This window comes from Otolemur garnettii, unplaced genomic scaffold, assembly GCF_000181295.1.
Source record: "Otolemur garnettii isolate 467f Iridium unplaced genomic scaffold, OtoGar3 scaffold00022, whole genome shotgun sequence".
In the NCBI taxonomy this organism is placed as follows: domain Eukaryota; kingdom Metazoa; phylum Chordata; class Mammalia; order Primates; family Galagidae; genus Otolemur; species Otolemur garnettii.
In genome coordinates this window covers 22403532-22421912 of record NW_003852417.1, presented here as the reverse complement: position 1 = coordinate 22421912, position 18381 = coordinate 22403532, and the positions used below count along the sequence as shown (strand labels likewise).

The following is an 18381-nucleotide window of genomic DNA, read 5'->3' as shown; positions in this document are numbered from 1 at the left end:
AATCTGGGCTCTCCCTCTAAGTTGGCCCCATGTGCAACCATAAATACACATAAAACATTACTAGGTACCTTAATATTGCTCTTTTCTGTGGACTTATCCTTTTCTCCTCAATAAAGAGCTTTAAAACAAATAACCCCCCGTCCATTACTATGATTGAGAGAGAAAAATAAATTTTGTTTATATTTTACCCAGATTCTATGAAAATTATTTGGGCTATTTGTCTCTTGTTTTCTTAAAAATTTTGGTATGTAAATTGAGGTAGGATTGCCATCAGGTTATAATTACGAAAAGGAACTCAAAATTTTCAAAGGTTAGTTAATGATACCTATAAGAATTATCCAGTGGCTAAAACATATTTATATTTACCTTTGGTAATTAAGTCAGAAAACTTTCAGGTATTCTATTTTTTAGTATCACCATCGTTAACAATGCTCGCTCATTAAATGTTACTTTGTAGTTATGGAAAGCACTGTGCTAATTCTTATTGAGAAATTTGTTGGGTCTTGGGGATAAGTGAAAGGTGTTTAAATACGTAATATTCTAAAATTGTTTAGTCTTCTTGCTACTATTTTTCTATTTTGCATGCCTCTTGAATGAAGTAATATGAATTACTGGCTAATTACAGGTTAAGCTATTGTTACTAAAGAATTAAGTTTCATGTTTCTCAAGTTTGTACTCTAGTGGCATTGGGCATTTTTTCTAAATTAGTAAGAGTGCTATCTTACCATCTCAAAAATTTAGCTTTTTCTCATGAAGATAATAGTGTTTTTTAAAAAAAGATACTATACACTACAGGTTGATTTTCATACAAAAGCAATCATAATGCTGACCTCTATAATAAATAATTTCACAGGAACAATTCATTTTCTCAAGTACACAGAGACCTTACCTTAGATGGTTCACTGAGTTAACTTAATATACTCTACATTTTTCAATTGCTGATTTTTGAAGAAAAATAACTCAATTGGGTATAGTACATATGAAAAATTACTCTGATGTACACAGTGGAAGTTTGTTTTTATTGAACAATATTATATTGAATTATTGCCAGTGGCTACATTTTTCATTTCTAGTCTTTTGTTCTCCTTACGTTTTTGTCCAGCCTTGAAAAATGGTGATAGAGATAGTTGGGATTCCTATATGTAAATTGGAGTTTTTCTTCTTGTTGCTATTATTTGTTAGCTAATTTCCATCATAAAAATAACTTTCTAAAAAATTTGTTTTAAAGATGTTTGCTTTTCAAATCCCCTGTAGCGTTTATTTAGACTTGAAAAAAAGACATTAAGGAGATAAAAGTTGAAATACTTGAATACTCTCAAGTATTCTTTTGGGATGAAAAAAGCCAAGGGAGGGACAGGAAACCTAGATTCTATTATTCTCTTCTTTTGGTCCCCTCATTTGTGTTCTCTAAAAGAAAACTGGAATTTCAATTCTGCCTTTTATCCCTTCATTGACTTAACAAATGAAATGTATTAGTTAGTACCAGAGCGTGTTTCTCAGGTAGTACTTAAAATGATTCCACCTCATTTCATCCTTCCCATTACTAGCTGGAAGTGGGGTAAATGAAAAGACATTTGCAACTAATGTTTAATTTTTTGCCATGGTTAAGTAAATTGTTTCCATACTCTGTATATTCTATAGGATGGCTCTATGTGAGAGAATTTTGCCTGGGTCTATTTTAATTTTTCTAATTAGTAGGATTTTCATTCTGTTTACCAAACTTTAAGTTTTGCACTTCTCCATAGTTACTGTTTGTTTTCCTGAGTTTCCTGAAATTTATATTTCCAAATTTAGATTATTGACAACTTTTTTTTTTTTTAGACAACTTTTAATAACATTTTCTCTAACTCAATGCCTGTCATCCTAGCACTCTGGGAAGCTGAGGATTGCTTGAGCTCAGGAGTTTGAGAGCAGCCTGAGCCAGAGCGAGACTCCCGTCTCTACTAAAAATAGAAAAATTAGCTGGGCATTATGGCAGGTGCCTGTAGTTCCAGCTACTTGGGAGGCTCAGGCAGGAGGATTGCTTGAACCTCAGAGTTTGAGGTTGCAGTGAGGTAGGCTGACACCATGGTACTCTAACCTGGGTCATTGGAATGAGATTCTGTCTCAAAATAAAAAAATTTCTAAATGAAATTGTATCTAACAGAAATTGATTCTTTAAAAATAGAGTCCTGGAGGATAGGAGGGAGGAAAAAAGTGGCGTCACAAGCCAGGTGCATTTGTGCTGTAGTCCCAGCTATCCAGCTTACTTGGGAGGCTGAGGCAGGAGGATTGCTTGAGCCCAGGAGTTCAAGCCCAGCCTAGATAGTGAGACCTCATCTCTAACAAAACCCCAAACAAAAAAATAAAACTAGATGATTTTATTTGATTTGCCTTTTATGGTGATTTTGCAAATTGGTTTCATTAAATTTACTTGGTGAATGTTTATGACATATTATTTTGGTTATATATGATTAAAATTTACTATAGTCTCTTTAGCAATTTTGCATTTTATCCATAAACTGACACTTGTCTTGGGTTACATAATTTTTTAATAAATATCATTGTTAATAGTGGCATTCCCCTAAATATTTAGAAAATTTGTATTTGTTAAGAATTCCTCTTTAATATATACTAACTAGGGGTTTTTCATGCATACTCTTCTTTCTGTTAGTCTCTTGCATGTAAGAATATTACTATTTTCTAAATTTTTAAACTGGTTTGAATGTTAGTTAGCTAATTTCTAAAATATTTTTATCCAAACCCTCTTATTTATCTTCTCATATATTTGCACGTACTGATTTTACATTATTTAGTTTTTGCTTTTTGGCAGATTTGAGATAAGGCATTAGACTTATACATTATAACTAACACTTTAGAAATTTAGAAAGTGGAGATAGTAATTCACTATAGCTTTTAAAAATAATTACCTTACTTGATACTACTTGGATATTTCTTTCCTATTTTTTTTTTTTGTTGTTGTTAATCAGGCCCAGAGAAGGTTCAAACTAGCTGCCCTTGTGTGTGGGGCTAGTGTGCTAACCACTGAGCAGGCATCAGCTACTTGATACTACTTAGATGATATTTCCTTTATGAAATCCATTTTTTCATTGGTATTGATTTCAGTTATGAATGCCCCCAGTTTAGGTCCTTAGTATGCAATAACCAAATAATCAATCTCACATCTCGCAGGTTGTTTTGAGTTTTAATGCAAATATTTGACAGTGGTTTAACATACAAAGTGATTAAATAAATATATAAAAGTACAATTTTATTAGACATATGTCAGGAAGTCTGTTGTATTGACTGATCTTTTGGGGACTTTATAGATAAACTTTCCAAGGACGTTGTTCATTTCTGCAGTCTAGTGCATAGCTTAATATTGAGATATTTAATATTTTTTAACCTTTTGTTTGGAGGTACTTAAAAAGTAGTGTTGGTTCTTGTACCATTCGTTGTTATGTTTGTCTTCATTAGTTATTGTTGTGTGTTAAACAGACATCCCTGGAGCTTATTCTCCACACTTTGTGAATCCACTCATTAATCACCAGTCACCTTTGGAGATGGGAAAATTACTTACCTGTATTTCTTTTTCTCAGAAAGCGTGCTCTGGAATGGATTCACAAATGAGCTACCCTCCTTCCCTCAAAGAGTAAGGTTTCTGCTTTACAGGATTTTTTTCTTGGGTTATTTTTCCTCTCATCTTTTGAATTTGAAAAGAACTGAGGGAAGGCACCTGAAGAAACTTCTGACATACTCACTAGGGGAGTTCCAAAGCTTGTGCTGCCCCTAGGGGCAGTGTCAATGGCTCTTAAAGCTAGAAAGCTCATACTTGGAGTTGAAACAGGGGCTCAAAGAATCCATTTTCCCAGTGTACCTTCTGAAAGGATAAGTTTCAGGTAAGTAATTTTCTCTTACTTTGCAATATGCTTTATTTATATTTATGAAAGTACACAAGTCCAGCTCTCGAGGTACAGGGACAGCAGTATTTGTTCATAGTGTAGATTCCTAACCTTTACCGAATGTCAGAAATATAAAAACTTGTAAAATAAATGTGCTTATGAGATAAATACAATCATAATTTATTTTAAATCAATAATAAATAATTAAAGATGTAGTTGTAATCAGTTTATTGTGCTATCCTGTATCATTAAGTAAAATCTTGAGACTTATTTTTTTAATAAGAATCAAAAATGGTCTTTTGAACTCAATTTCCAAGCAGTGATTGATTAAAGTTGTGTTTGTATACATGTGTGCACATGTACATAAATACATATATACATACATAACAGGTTAGGATGATGGCAACTATTTACTTCAATGAGATCCTTTCTGTATGTATACTGACCAGAATGCATTATTCAAGTATTTTTTAAATATTTGTTTAATTTTTAAAAATTATCACAAAGACACTTTTGAGTTGTTATAGGTAAAATATTCAGTGTAATAGATACATATAGTGTGGATTTAGTTTCTCAATTGATACATTCTTTAGCGTCCTTCAAATATTTATACTCAGTTTTTCAATTACTAAATGTGAGATGGCTACTAAAGAATAATACAAAGTATATAGCAAAATGTTAAACATTCACTCAAATCAGTTTTCTGTATATTTTGTCATTGTCATTAAATCACACGCTGTTTAAGTATTTTAAAGTATTTCAAACATTTCATGTACTTTTCCTTGAGAAGTAGTTTTTAAGTAAAAGTTACATAGAACAGATAGCACTTTAACATATCGGTACATTTTTACTTACTATAAAAGCCAGTGATGACCAACAGTAGCCATTTTACAGCAGCTCTGAACTTGGAAGTAATCAGAAAAGACTTTTGAGTAGCAAGTTGCTACTACTAAGTATTTGCGTTTTTTCTCTGCACCTGGGAGTAGCAGTTATGTTCCGGTCACATAACTTGACAGTAGCTGAAATTGACAGCTATTTACAGTAGGAAAAAGAGTATGTGTTAGTTCAAATCTGAAATAGCAGCTTAAGGTCAAAGGATCAAGCTACATTATACCATGATTTCCTCCAGGGATATTATTCTTACTCTAGTGACAGTGAGTCACAGTTTTCTTGTCTAAGATGTTTATTTGTTTCACAGAAGATTGTGGGCAGCTTTATCAAAAGAGCTTTGAAATAGAAGGAAAAATTTAATACCAATGAATCAATAACTTTTTATGACTGAACTTTAGATTTGGCTTTGATCAGCCTTCTGACAGCCACCTGACAAATGAGAAAAATAAGTCATTCTATAGGTCTTATTCTTAGGGAATTCTCATTATTAGTTATCCATGAAGTACACACATTCTTTAAAAGGAAAATAAAGCTATACCAAACTCTTAACTTTGGAAAGAAATGTTGGATGAATTATTTAAAACAGAGGAATTCAGTGGTGAATTATCCTTGTTATCTTTAAGCATTTTTTAACCTTAGGGACTAGAGCACATCTTAGGGCTATGACAATATGCAGTAATCTTGATTGTTACATTCGAAAGCAGATATTATTTTAGAGCCTATTGTTTGATTCCAGGGTATCATCAGTTATAAGATGCAATATTGTTTTAATAATGGCTCTTGGGGAAAATAAGAACTGCTACATTAAGTAATTATGTATATTTTATGTGAAAATTAAGGACTATTAAGGTTTATTTTGGAAAGGTGACCATCAAAGGTGATCAGTGTCAACTAATTAAGTATTAAGTTCTATGATATGTGGTCCCCTCCCTGAAAAGAGGACAACAGAGAGGGTTTTATAATTTTACGCTGCCAATTATTTACGAGGTAATTTTTTTAGTAAGATGGACAGAAAACTTAAAAACCTCTATTGTTTGGCCAAAGAAAACCCATCTCCTCAGATGTGAGGGTAGTAATTGGATATATTAACACTTCTTTCAACATGAAGCATATGACAGGTGTGGTGTATATATATGATTGGTATCCTCTAATATATTTAGAAATATATTAGGCAAATCTTTAAAAATAAGGAAATGTAAAAGTAATGAGTTTTTGGAAAAAAAGGCATTTCTGAAACATAGATTTAGGTGTTTCTGGGATATGTCATAGTTGAATAACAGTTCGTAATTATGAATATGCTGAATTTTGATTTTCATATTAATATAGTAGGACATAGAATTTATTTTCTGAACCTATGTTTTCTGTCTTTTTAAGCTTCTTCCATTTTACTCTCTCTCTATTCTTTGGAGAACAGCTATACATTGAATGTTCTATGCTCATACTCTTATTGAGATCTTATGTCAGGGTAGGACTATTTTTTATATTATCCTTTTGTGTGTCCTGTTCACATCGCATAAGGCACTTGTATTGATCCTTCTCCAAGTAGTGCAAAAATGAGATAAATTTTTTTATTGCGGTCATAAAACTCATACAAGCCACAGTAACTCTGACCTATACATTTTTTTCTGTAATAGAGATCAAATCTTTGCATTTGTACAACAGAAGCTAAGCTTTTATTAATTTGTTACATTGAGAGAGTTTTCCTAAAACAAATTTTCTTGAATTGTATTCTTTGGGTTTACTTTCCAGTATAGCTTGATAGAGTGTTTAACAATGCTTCTAACTTTTAAGCTATTTTGTTTCCTTTAAGGTTCCAACAATTTGAAGTAGTTTTTAACATCATAAAACATTGATGATGTGTCATTTCTTTATTACCTTCCCAAATATGCCTTTTATTTTTATTTATGAGGGCTCTTGGGAATGATTCTCTCAGAGGCTTAAGCTGTGCTTTGCCTTTCATGAGAACTGAAATTATTTGGTAAGCGCTTGCTTTCTTTTTAGCTTCTAATTTTTCCCTATTTTATTTTGTACATGATATTTGTTTCAAGGTCAAAGGTTCCGTTACAGTTACTATGATGAATCCCAGGGGGAGATTTATAGATCCATTGAACATCTAGATAAAATGGTAAGTCTTTCAGGTGTGGGGTTTTAATGCTTTAAGGATTTTTCTTTAATTTCAGATTAGTGGTTCAAGACTTAATATGTTGAAATATACAGTGGAGTAATTTTTCCCTGTTGCTAAATGTATAAAATGTAATGTGTCAACGTATGAATATTAACTATAAGAATAATCCCTGTTCTATGAAGGAAATTTAGTAATTTCCTTCATAATTTTATTTGATTAATAAGAATATTTACGAATGGTTAGATATGGAGTTTAAGTTTTTGGAGAAGTGTCTTAGCCTTAGGGTATATGATAATATACTAATGCCATTACTTATTGTTAAGCAGTGGGAACCATAGCAGATGACAGTGTGTTTTGACTCTAATTCCTGTGTGTTTGATGGCTGCCTGAATATTTCTTTAGACTCTTTTTGAACTGTGTTGTTTCTTACAACTTACTAAATAACTTAGTCTATTTTTAGTTTTGGTAGCAGGCCAAACTATTATTCTTGAGCGATGCCAGACATTTTATTAAATAACTAATAAAAAGTTGTCTTCTGTAGGAGAAACTATATATAGGCTTGTTTTGTAAATAACGTAAATTTTTTAAATGCTTTATTGAAAGTTTTTATTCAATTAGTTTTTTTCTTCTGGAAATAAAGGCATCATAGTCTTATGCTAGTATACAGTAATTACAGCACATATAAAATTTAGCTGACTTAAATCTTGTCTGCTTATGCTAAAGGGACGTATATAAATACTTTGATTTATTTTAAAATTCCAGGCATGTTTATTTTAGAACTGCTTTTGACTTTTTCCTTCCTATTTTCCAGAACTTTTAAAAATGAACTGAAAAGTGAGATTTATGATTTCAAACGTAATAAATTTGTATCATTGCTGTATTTCTGTAAAATCTGCTATAAATCAGGTTATTATATATCTTAAGTTTCTTTTTGTTTTGATTTTCATTTCTTATTGATCTTAAGTGTATATATTGACACTTGTGCTTTAAGTTTCTATGGCCTGCAGCCTTTATGTCTTTTTTAAAAAGAGCTATAGAAAAAGCTTCAGAAAACAAAATTACTTTTATAAATGCAAATAATTTGTTTTCTCTCTCCTCTTGTCTTTTGCCCTTCCTATAATTTCTTAGTTTATTATTTTACTTTTGGGCATTTGGATTTTTCATAAGTGGAATTTTAATTTGTTATCTTAAACATAGAAATTTAAAATATATTTTTACCCAGTTTAGGAGACATTGATCCTAATGTCATTTTTTCTCTTTTTATTTCTTTTTCTTTTTTTTATTTTTTGAGACAGAATCTGCCTATTAAGGTCTGAATAAGGTCAATGCATTGTGATTGGTTATGCTTCATAAACTATTTATTTTTTTTGGAGACAGAGTGTCACTATGTTGCCCTTGGTAGAGTGCCCTGGCGTCACAGCTCACAGCAACATCCAACTCTTGGGCTTAGGCGATTCTCTTGCCTCAGCCTCCCAAGTAGCTAAGACTACAGGTGTCCACCACAACGCCCGCTATTTTTTTGTTGTAGTTGTCATTGTTATTTGGCAGGCCTGGAATGGGTTTGAACTCTCCAGCTCCAGTGTATGTGGCTGGCGTCCCAGCCACTGAGCTATAGGCGCCAAGCCCATTTTTTTCTTGAAGTGGTATGGTAGGCATAGTACTTACTTGAATTTTTTTTTTTTTTTTTTTTTTGAGACAGAGCCTCAAGCTATAGCCCTAGGTAGAGTGCTGTGGCATCACAGTAACCTCCAAATCCTGGGCTCAGGCAATTCTGCTGCCTCTGCCTCCCAAGTAGCTGGGACTGCAGCCACCTGCCACAATGCCTGGCTAATTTTGGTTACAGCCGTCATTGTTGTTTGGCGGGCCTGGGCTGGATTGAAACACGCCCTCTCAGGTGTGTGTGGCTGGAGCCTTAGCCTCTTGTTTTGTTTTTTTTTTTGAGACAGAGTCTCAAGCTGTCCCCTTGGGTAGAATGCTGTGGCGTCATAGTTCACAGCAACCGCTAGCTTGGACTTAAGTCATCCTCTTGCCTCAGATTTTCTGTTTTTAGTAGAGGTGGGGACTTGCTTTTTGCTCAGGCTGATCTTGAACTTGTGAACTCAAGCAGTCCACCTGCCCTGGCCTCCCAGGGTGCAAGGATTACAGGTGTGAGCCATGGTGCCTGGCCTTGAATTTTTTTAAATTAACACAAATAATTTTGATATCTGCTCATAAACATAGTGTTAGATATAGCAGAACTATCGCTAACTTTCTCTGTGACCTTTGAGTGATAATTTTAATTCCCTAGACATCAAGTCCTCATCTGTAAGAAGAGAAACTTAGACTAGGTGATCTCTAAATTATCTTTAAATTCTATCAGCCTGTAAGTCTGCTATCTGTTCAAATCAACTTTACCAATATGTGAGGCCTTATGTGTGTGTTTAACACAAGATTATTTAGTCTAAAGTAAGTAAAATATTTAAGTAAGGAAATCTGGATCTTAACCTATAGATAGGATATATCATATACTATACTTTATTAAAGCCATTCAGTCAGTTAACTCTTTTTTGGCTTCTAGTTTTGGTCTTTTTATTCTGAGTTTTGTCAGTTTCCTCTGAAAACATTTTTGTTTCTATTGCCATTTATTTTATTCATATAGTAAATGGTTAATGGTTGTCCCAGCAAATATTTAATGGGTGTATACTATCTGTATGGTACTATGAAGTATTGGAGATACTAAGAAGAGAAAATACGGTTCCCAACTTAGTGCGACTAAACAGCCTAGTGGTTGAACAGACTTAACAAAGAAGTCATTACAATACTGAGATGTCAGGTAGAATGAAAGGACTTTAGTAATTGATTAGCTACAGCATGTTAAAGGAGTGAAGAAATGTAGGATTGATTTCCGGGTTTTGTGCTTACATAGGTGTTGTTAGTCGCTCATACATGGAATATAAAGGGGCAGATTTAAGGACAGAAATGAATTCAATTTTAGATGTGGCTTTTGTGTTATGTTTACAACTGCACTTTTCAATACTGAAGCCACTATCTGCATATATTTGAACACTTGAAGTGTGTTAATATGACCTGAGAAGTACTGAGTGTAAAATACACATTGAATTTTGAATTCATGTTATAAAAAAATAAAATATCTCAAAAACAGTATTTTATCTTGTTCACATAAAATTGTATCTTAGATCATGTAAAATATAATATATTAAAATTTTACCTCTTTAATTTTATTTTTTAATATAGCTGCTAGAAAATTTAACATTATATGTATGGCCTGCCTTATATTTTTATTGGGCAGTGCCGATTTAGAACATGAAGGTAGGTTTAGATGAAGATAAACATTTTGAAATCACTGGTGAATAAAGGGTAGATAGAAAGAAATGGTATTAAAGTCATTTTCCAGATTGACTGATTTCCAGAAAGAGTAAGGGAGTGGGAAGAAAAGAGGGGTTAGGTCAGGGAGACATATCCACATTAAGGGGGTGAAGAGCTAAAGAGGAGCCCGTAGAACCCTGCCTAGAGGAGACAGAATGAGTGGTAACACAGAGAGTAGGGTGGAGGAGCATCAGATGCTACACAGACCTGAATTAAGTCAAGAACCTTGCAAGAGCAGTTCAGGTGAGGGCAGATGAAGGTTTTAGAAGTTAAATTGGAAAGAGGAGATGAAAAGCAACTGCCAAAATTTTTCTCTACTAGTTTGACTGTGATAGAAAGGAGCAATATTTGCATGTTATCTAGTTTTGTGGATGAGGGGGTGCAGGAAAGCATAAGAGAAGACTTTTTATTAGAGATGGAAATTGAGATCACTTTAAAATTTTCAGTAATGTTAATTCCTAATTTTAGGTCTTGGAGAGATTCTACTCTCAAGATTATATTTGCCATGTGATTCCCATTTCTGCTTCGTGTACTTCCTTATCTTTCTTTTTATTCATTTAGGAAAGAATATCCAAAAGGAGGATTGGCTGTGTATATGTAAAATATAAATTATTAGTGGTATACATGTAAATTTTCCCTTCATTAAAATTATTTTTGTTTTATTTAACCATATAGAAAATAATTTTAAAAGGTATTTCAGTATTAAAAATTTTCAAAGTAAGTATTTCTAGAAGTGGTTTTTAGCAAGTTTGCTCTAAATTTTATGAAAAAGCAGTGCTTTTCATACCAAAACTAGGAAGAATAACTCCAGCCAGGACTACTTTCTGGATATTTTCTTTTGGTTGCCTTATGGACAGCTCAGACTTCACATGTTCAAATTGAACTGCTTTCTTTCCACAAAATCCTATTCTCAAAGGCTTTCCCAATTCAGTTGATGGCAGTCATGTCCTTCCAGTTCCTAACTGGTCTTCTTAAACCTACTCTTGTCTTCTTCAGTCTCAAGTACCTTAAAGTAGGAATCAAAGCAATCCTTTAGAAACTTAAATCAAAGCATGTCACTTTTCTGCCTCATACCCTAACTAACCCTGCTAAACTCATGCCAGTTAGAGTAAAAGCTAGTGTCTCTACAATGTGTGCACTGTAAGGACCAACATGATCTGCACCCTTCGAAGGTAAAGAGCCTTCAGTTCTCTCTTAATTTGTTTACTCTGCTGTGGACACACTGGTCTCCTTACATAATGCCATGTATGTGCCCAGCTTCTGGCTTTTGCCCTTTTTGCACTTGACTGTCTCTAATTCAAGTTTTTGCTCAGCCCTTATCCTCCCACTGGGCCTTCTGAGTAGCCCATTAATTTTGCATCCTGCCCTCAACACTTACAACATTTCTAGTTTAACTTACCCTGCTCTCTGTTTCTTCTAACAATCTAAATAATTACTTATTACATTTTTGTCAGTATATTTGTTCTCTGATGTATCCATAATACCTAGAATAGTGATTAGAACATAATTAGCTGCCTAGTAAACATTTTTCATATGAATAATGAAAGCATATAATCTTCCTTTATGACAATTAAAAACATGCATATCCTAAATGTATTTGTAAGTAAAATAATAATTTATGAAAAATATGTATTTAAGAATTTAAAGTTCCAGGCACAGCTATAATAGAGGACACACTGAAGGCATTAGATGTTTATGCATAGTATTAATACATATACAACAGCTACAAATACAAAATTTGTACAGGTACATTGTATTTGTGACTCAGATTACTAAGGGCTGTGGCTGGGTGATTCAAATGTCCAAAATGGTGAACAGTTCTTAGTAAATTTACAAACAAAACAAAGTACAGTCTCCCCTCACTTTACCTGATGGTTTCATTCCTGAGAAATCCAATATATATTAAAATCAAAGCAAAACTTCTTTGTTTGTATATAAGATGGAATTAAAGTATAGATAATTAGGAGCAGGTTTTTCTACTTAAATGGACAAGTGAAAGTCTTACAGATGGAGAACAATTCTTTTGTGTATGAGACTGTCCTGTATCAGCATCCCTGGAATCCCACTGAATCCCAGTAGCATCTCCTAATTCAGATGAATAGTTGTTCAGTGATATTATCCTGCTGTATTTTAATTTTTAATTTTTATTTTGTTTTATCTGGTGACTACTTCTCTATCAGATTATAAGCTTCATGAGAACAGGGACTTTCTTCATTTTGTATCCCAGTGACTATCAGTAAGCACTCAATGTATGTATTTGTTGAATGAATGGATGGATAATTGGATGAGGGGAGTGGTAAGAAATGAAACGGAAGAGTCTAGAGCAGCCATTTTGAAGCATTTTAAATAGAGCAGTAGTGAATGGGTTTGAGGGAGGCTAGAGGATATAAGCATGGACCAGTTGGGTATTCCATGTGAGAAATGATGCTAATTTAGGCAGTGGGTGGGGTGGTGGTGTTGAAAGAGAGCAATAGCAGTGTTGATAGTATATTCCTGTATCCTGTCCCTTTCAACCACATTGATGATAGTAGGTCTTGGAGATGGATTGAACTTGGGGGCTGAGGGAAGTGTTGAAGAAGACTCCTCAATTTCCAGCTATGTTGCTGGTTGTTTAGTGTGTACTGTTCACTCAGGTCAGAAGCATAAGAAGAGGGGACCAGATTTTGAGGGGGCAAGAAGATGATAAATTTTATTCGGGATTTGATATATTGACTGTTGCTTTTAAGACCTCTAAGTGGAGATATATTTGGATTTTCATTTCGCCAACTATTTTTGAGTACAAAACATGGCCTGTACTTCCATAGAACCTTTATTCTAAGGGTAGGAGATGTATATTATCTTTTCAGGAGGTAAAGAAATACATAAATTTTAAGTAGTACTGTGTGTTATGCAGGAAATATTAAAAGGGTTTTGAGATAATTATTTGAAGCTGCTTTAGATTGAGTGATCTGAGATAGCAGAAACATTAAATTGAGATCTAAATGGTAAGAAAGGAGCAAACCAAGTGAATATCAGAGGGAAGATCTTCTAGATAAAAAGGAATTGCCACTGCAAAGACCTTAAGATGGAAAAGAGAATGTTGTGTTAGAAGAAAAGAAAAAAGCCCCGTGTTGCAGGAGTATACTGTGTTTTATAAGTAAAAGTACAAAATTCAAAGAGGGGCTTGGCACCCATCTCAGTGGTTAGGACGCTGGCCACGTATACCAGGGCTGGCGGGCTAAAGTAGAAACGACAACTACAACAAAACATAGCGAGGCATTGTGGTGGGCGCCTGTAGTCCCAGCTACTGGGAGGCCGAGGCAAGAAAAGTGCTTAAGCCCAAGAATTTGAGGTTACTGTAAGCTGTGACACCACGGCACTCTACCCAGGGTGATATAGTAAAAAAAAAAAAAGAAAGAAAGAAAAAATTCAGAGAGGTTAAGTCACTTGCCCTAAATCACAGAGAACAAGAACTGGAAAGCGCAAATTCTAACCCAGTCTGTGACCAGAGGCCAGTCCCTAATAACTAGTTAACATTGCTTCCTTCAGCTGTTGTTGAACTGTACGGCAAATTCATAGTTTGCCTCTGCTACAAATGTATAGTACATGAGAGTGGTGGAAGCTGTGGTGAAAGAGGAAGGCCAAGATTTGATAACGTAAGGCTTTGTAATGGAGGGTAAGTACATGAGGTAGTGAAATGACGTGATTTACATTATTTCGAAGGTCACTCTGGTGGTTGTTTGAAGATTGGATTCCTCGGGAGAGTTTGAAGTAGTGACAACTGACAATATTTAAGGGAAGAGACAATAGTAACTTGAAACTAGGGTGATGTTGATGGAGATGAACTGAGTAGAGTTGAGATCTTTTCACATGTAAGAGCCAACAGGGCTTTGCTAATGGGCTGTTTTGGTTTTGGAGCTCAAGGGAAGGGATCAGAATTAGAGAAGTAAGTTTGAGAGGTCCCATTAGGTAATTAAGCTGGAGGAGAGATGATATTTTCTGTTATATTAATAGTAATCCTGTCATTACAGTTGAAATCACTTGTGAAGCTTTTTTGAAATATAATTGCCCATTCCCATCCCTGGAGAACCTTTTTCAGTAGTATATGGAAAGACTCCCAACATCTTTATTTCTGAGTTAACTTAGTAGGTGAATTTGAAGTGGTCTATATAGTCCTTGATGCTTTGAAGTAGAACAAAATTTTCTGTTTGTCTCCTCTCATCATGTTTTACATTCCTCTTTAAATAATTTGTGTACTTCAATCAGGCAAGTCCAGGAAATACTTAATTTTATAAATGTAAGAATTTATAAATCAGTGAAATTGATGCTTTTGGTGCAAAGAAGATATTTTTTAGAAAACATTGTTTTACCACTGAACATGTAATCCTTTGGAAGTCTGAAATTTCTCACATTTAAATACTTTGCTATTCTTTGTTAGTCTGCTGTATAATTTTTTTAGTCTTTTTGTCTTTCTTTTTTCTCTGTGTTGACTATTAGTTTATCTTAAGAGAACTATTTCTGTTTGTCTTGAAGTAAATGATCAGCAAGATGAATGGACCTCAGTTTCCTACCTTGAGGCAGAACAAAAAATAACATTTACCCATTGGCAAGATTCTCATAATTTCTCCTGAGATTGTTGCCTTTTTGGCTGTGTTAGAAATTTGTTTATTTATTTTTTAGAGTCTCTGTCACCTTTGGTAGAGTGCTCTGGCATCACAGCTCACAGCAACTTCAAACCCTTGGGCTCAAGTGATCTGCTTGCCTCAGCCTCCCAAGTACCTGGGACTACAGGCACCTGGCAAAATGCCTGGCTCGTTTTTTCTGTTTTTAGTAGAGATGGGGTCTGGCTTTTGCTCAGGCTAGTCTCCAATTCCTGGGAACAGGCAATCCACCTACCTTAGCCTCCCAGAGTGCTAGGATTACAGGCGTGAGCCACCATGCCTGGCCTAGAAATTTTTGTTAATTAAAAGAATAAGTTGTGTACATTTAACCAGTAAGCTTAGATTGATTTCTAAGTCTGAATCTGATTTATCATACTTTAGATGTTCCAAATTATCAGAACAGAATTTAAAAGTTTTTATTTAAATATCCTAGAATATATGAATAAAAATTGAGAATTTGTTTCATATTAGTGGGGTTGAATTTAAGATTTGATTTAATATTAGGGCCAGGAGTTTATTTTTGTGGTCAGTTTATTGAGATATAATACATAGAATTTAAAAATGGCTCATAGTGTTCTTTTATTAACATACCATTAATTCAGCTTACAAGTTAATTCTGGGTGGCTTGGCGCCTGTAGCTTACAGGCTACAGACTGTGGCTAAGATGCCAGCCACATACACCAGAGTTGGCTGGTTCATATCTAGCCCAGGTCTGTCAAACAACAATGACGACTATAACCAAAAAATAGCCAGGCGTTGTGGCCAGTGCCTATAGTCCCAGCTACTTGGGAGGCTGAGGCAAGAGAATCGCTTAAGCCTAGAAGTTGGAGGTTTCTGTGAGCTGTGATGCCACAACATTCTACCCAGGGTGACAACTTGAGGCTCAGTCTCAAAAACAAAACAAAACAAAACAACAGTTAATTCTGGGAGTTCAGATGTACCTGTCACAATATTAAAGATGGTTAGCTTTAGATATGTGTATGTATACATATATCAACATATGTACACTCACTGATAGGCAGACTCTTATACAGGGTGTTCATAAAACTATTTTAAATTACACATAAACTTTATGGACACTTTGTATAAAGTGCCATCTTAATTGGCTTATATAGTCAGACTTCATAGTAAGAAGTCATTTTATATTCTAAATGATTTGAGAACCAGCATCTTACTTTTTATGTGCAATTCTTTTCAGAGAAAATATACTTGGATGATTCTCTTATAAGTATTACAAAAAAATTTAGCTGTTCTGAATTGCAATAAGTATACATTTTGAAAACTTGATAGAGTAAAAAGTTTAAAATTAAATTTATATAAAATTTTTATTTATTTATTTATTTTGAGGCAGAGTCTCACTCTGTCACTCTGGGTAGAGTGCCATGGTATCATCATAGCTAAGAGCAACCTCAATCTCTTGGGTTTAGGTGATTCTCCTACCCCAGCCTCCAGAGTAGCTGAGACTACAGGCACCTGCCATGACACCCGGTTATAGATCTTGCTCAGGCTGGTCTCATGAGCTCACAAAATTCACCAGCTTTGGCCATGCCTGGCCATGTGTACAATTTTACATCGTATCTGTTCAAAATTAGTATGTTAAGTTTTGACTCTTTTTTTTTAATCAGAAAAGTTTTTACCAAATATAGTCTTTAAAATGCTAATAAACAAACCTTTCTAAGTCTCAGAAGCAAAGTTTTTATTGTTTTTTTTATTTGCTTGTTCTTTTTTTTTTTTTTTTTTGAGATAGACTCTCACTATGTCACCCTTGGTAGAGTGCTGTGGCATTACAGCTCACAGCAACCTCAAACTCTTGGGCTTAAGCGATTCTCTTGCCTCAGCCTCCCAAGTAGCTGGGACTACAGGCACCCACCACAACGCCTGGTTATTTTTGTTGTTGCAGTTGTCATTGTTGTTTAGCAGGCCCTGGCTGGGTTTGAACCCCTCAGCCTCCGTGCATGTGGCTGGTGCCACTGTGCTATAGGCGCTGAGCCATATTTGCTTGTTCTTTATTGCAAAATGTTTATATCTTGAAAATTAATAATGTGAAAAAAAATTCTTAAAGAAAATATCTAGGAAACGAACTATCTTGAAAATGTTGTGACAGAAATGTTAAATGTGTAGTATAAGAAATGTGGATACTGAAAGGGCTTGTAATTTTATTGGCTGCAGACCATTTTCTTTTTTTGTAATTAGTACTTGGCAGTTTCAATAATTACTGTGACTGAAGCAGAACATCTTTTAAAATTTTGATTTTGTAGACTTTGGATTATTTATTTGAAATATTGGCCATACTAATACATATTTTATATATATCACATGGTTGCATGTTATTTTTATTTTACCACTTTTTGGGTGTAGACCAATGTTTCATTATGGACATTGGTAAATTATTTGTGATTTGGCAAAGATTTTATCTGAAAATGTCAATTGTAGTCATTATAATTTCTTTTTCTTTAAAATTTGTTAGTCACTTCATTTAATTTGAACATCAGCTTCTTTTATTCTTTTCTTCCTACCATTTTGAAAGTGAAAATTGTTCATATTTGTCACCTCCTACTTCTTTTTTCTTGAACTTAGACCAGTGGTTACTTAGTAGGCTTCAGAGCATTATTACATTACTTCTTAGTACTGCTATCTTTAGGATATTTTCCCATGGAATTTTTTTACTGTTATTATTTTATCTTTATGTCTGTCTCTTAAAGAAACTGGAATATTTTCCCATCTCACCTCCCTAAATGTATTCCCCTCCTCAAGTGTAAATATGTACCCTTAGTTTAAAATAGGAGTTCATAATTCTAATGATTAAAAGACATGTTTCTAGCTGTTTCTTAAATGTCTCTGAAACAGTTTTGCTACTCTTTTGTGTTTGTTACTTTAGGGAGAGAGTTACTTCAGGGTGCTGATTTTTAAATTAACATTTTATTAAATGTAGATCAGCTGTTTTTTAAAAAGGAAGATACTTGCTGTCTCATCAGAGTCCTCCTGAATTTGCAGCTCTGTTGGTTAATAGTTTAGGATTGTCTCTTGGGATTTGACAGCACAAGCTTTCACCTGTTACTTGGTAGCGTCAGCACATTGACGGGTTTGCTCACACTCCCCTACCCCATCCCCAAAGTTAGAGAGTTAACTTTAAATCTTTGAATTTTCTGCTGAAAATGCTAAATTCCTCAGAAACCCATGTTTTTTGCTGGATAGGCTTTTCTATTTACAATGTATACCTTATGTCTTAGAGCTGAATGGGTAGTAACCCATTTTACTGCTCCATATTAGGTTAAGTTTATATGAACAATCACATTTTCACTATACTAGGCCTTAGGAAGCTTTCCATTGCCTGCACTTTATTTTATTTTATTTTTTGAGACAGAGTCTCACTATGTCTGGGTACAGTGCCATGGCATCACAGCTCATAGCAACATCAAACTCTTGGGCTTAAGTGATTCTTTTGTCTCAGCCTCCCAAGTAGCTGGGACTACAGGCG

General features: G+C 34.2%; 1 protein-coding gene across 1 annotated transcript in view; it reads left to right on the top strand.

The window, feature by feature from the left end:
* MEMO1 (mediator of cell motility 1) overlaps nt 1-18381 on the top strand; it is a 90923-nt gene that overhangs the window by 67774 nt on the left and 4768 nt on the right. The window contains exon 6 of the mRNA XM_012803775.2: nt 6821-6897. Coding sequence (XP_012659229.1) covers nt 6821-6897 — 77 coding nt within the window. The remainder of the gene's footprint in view (nt 1-6820; nt 6898-18381) is intronic.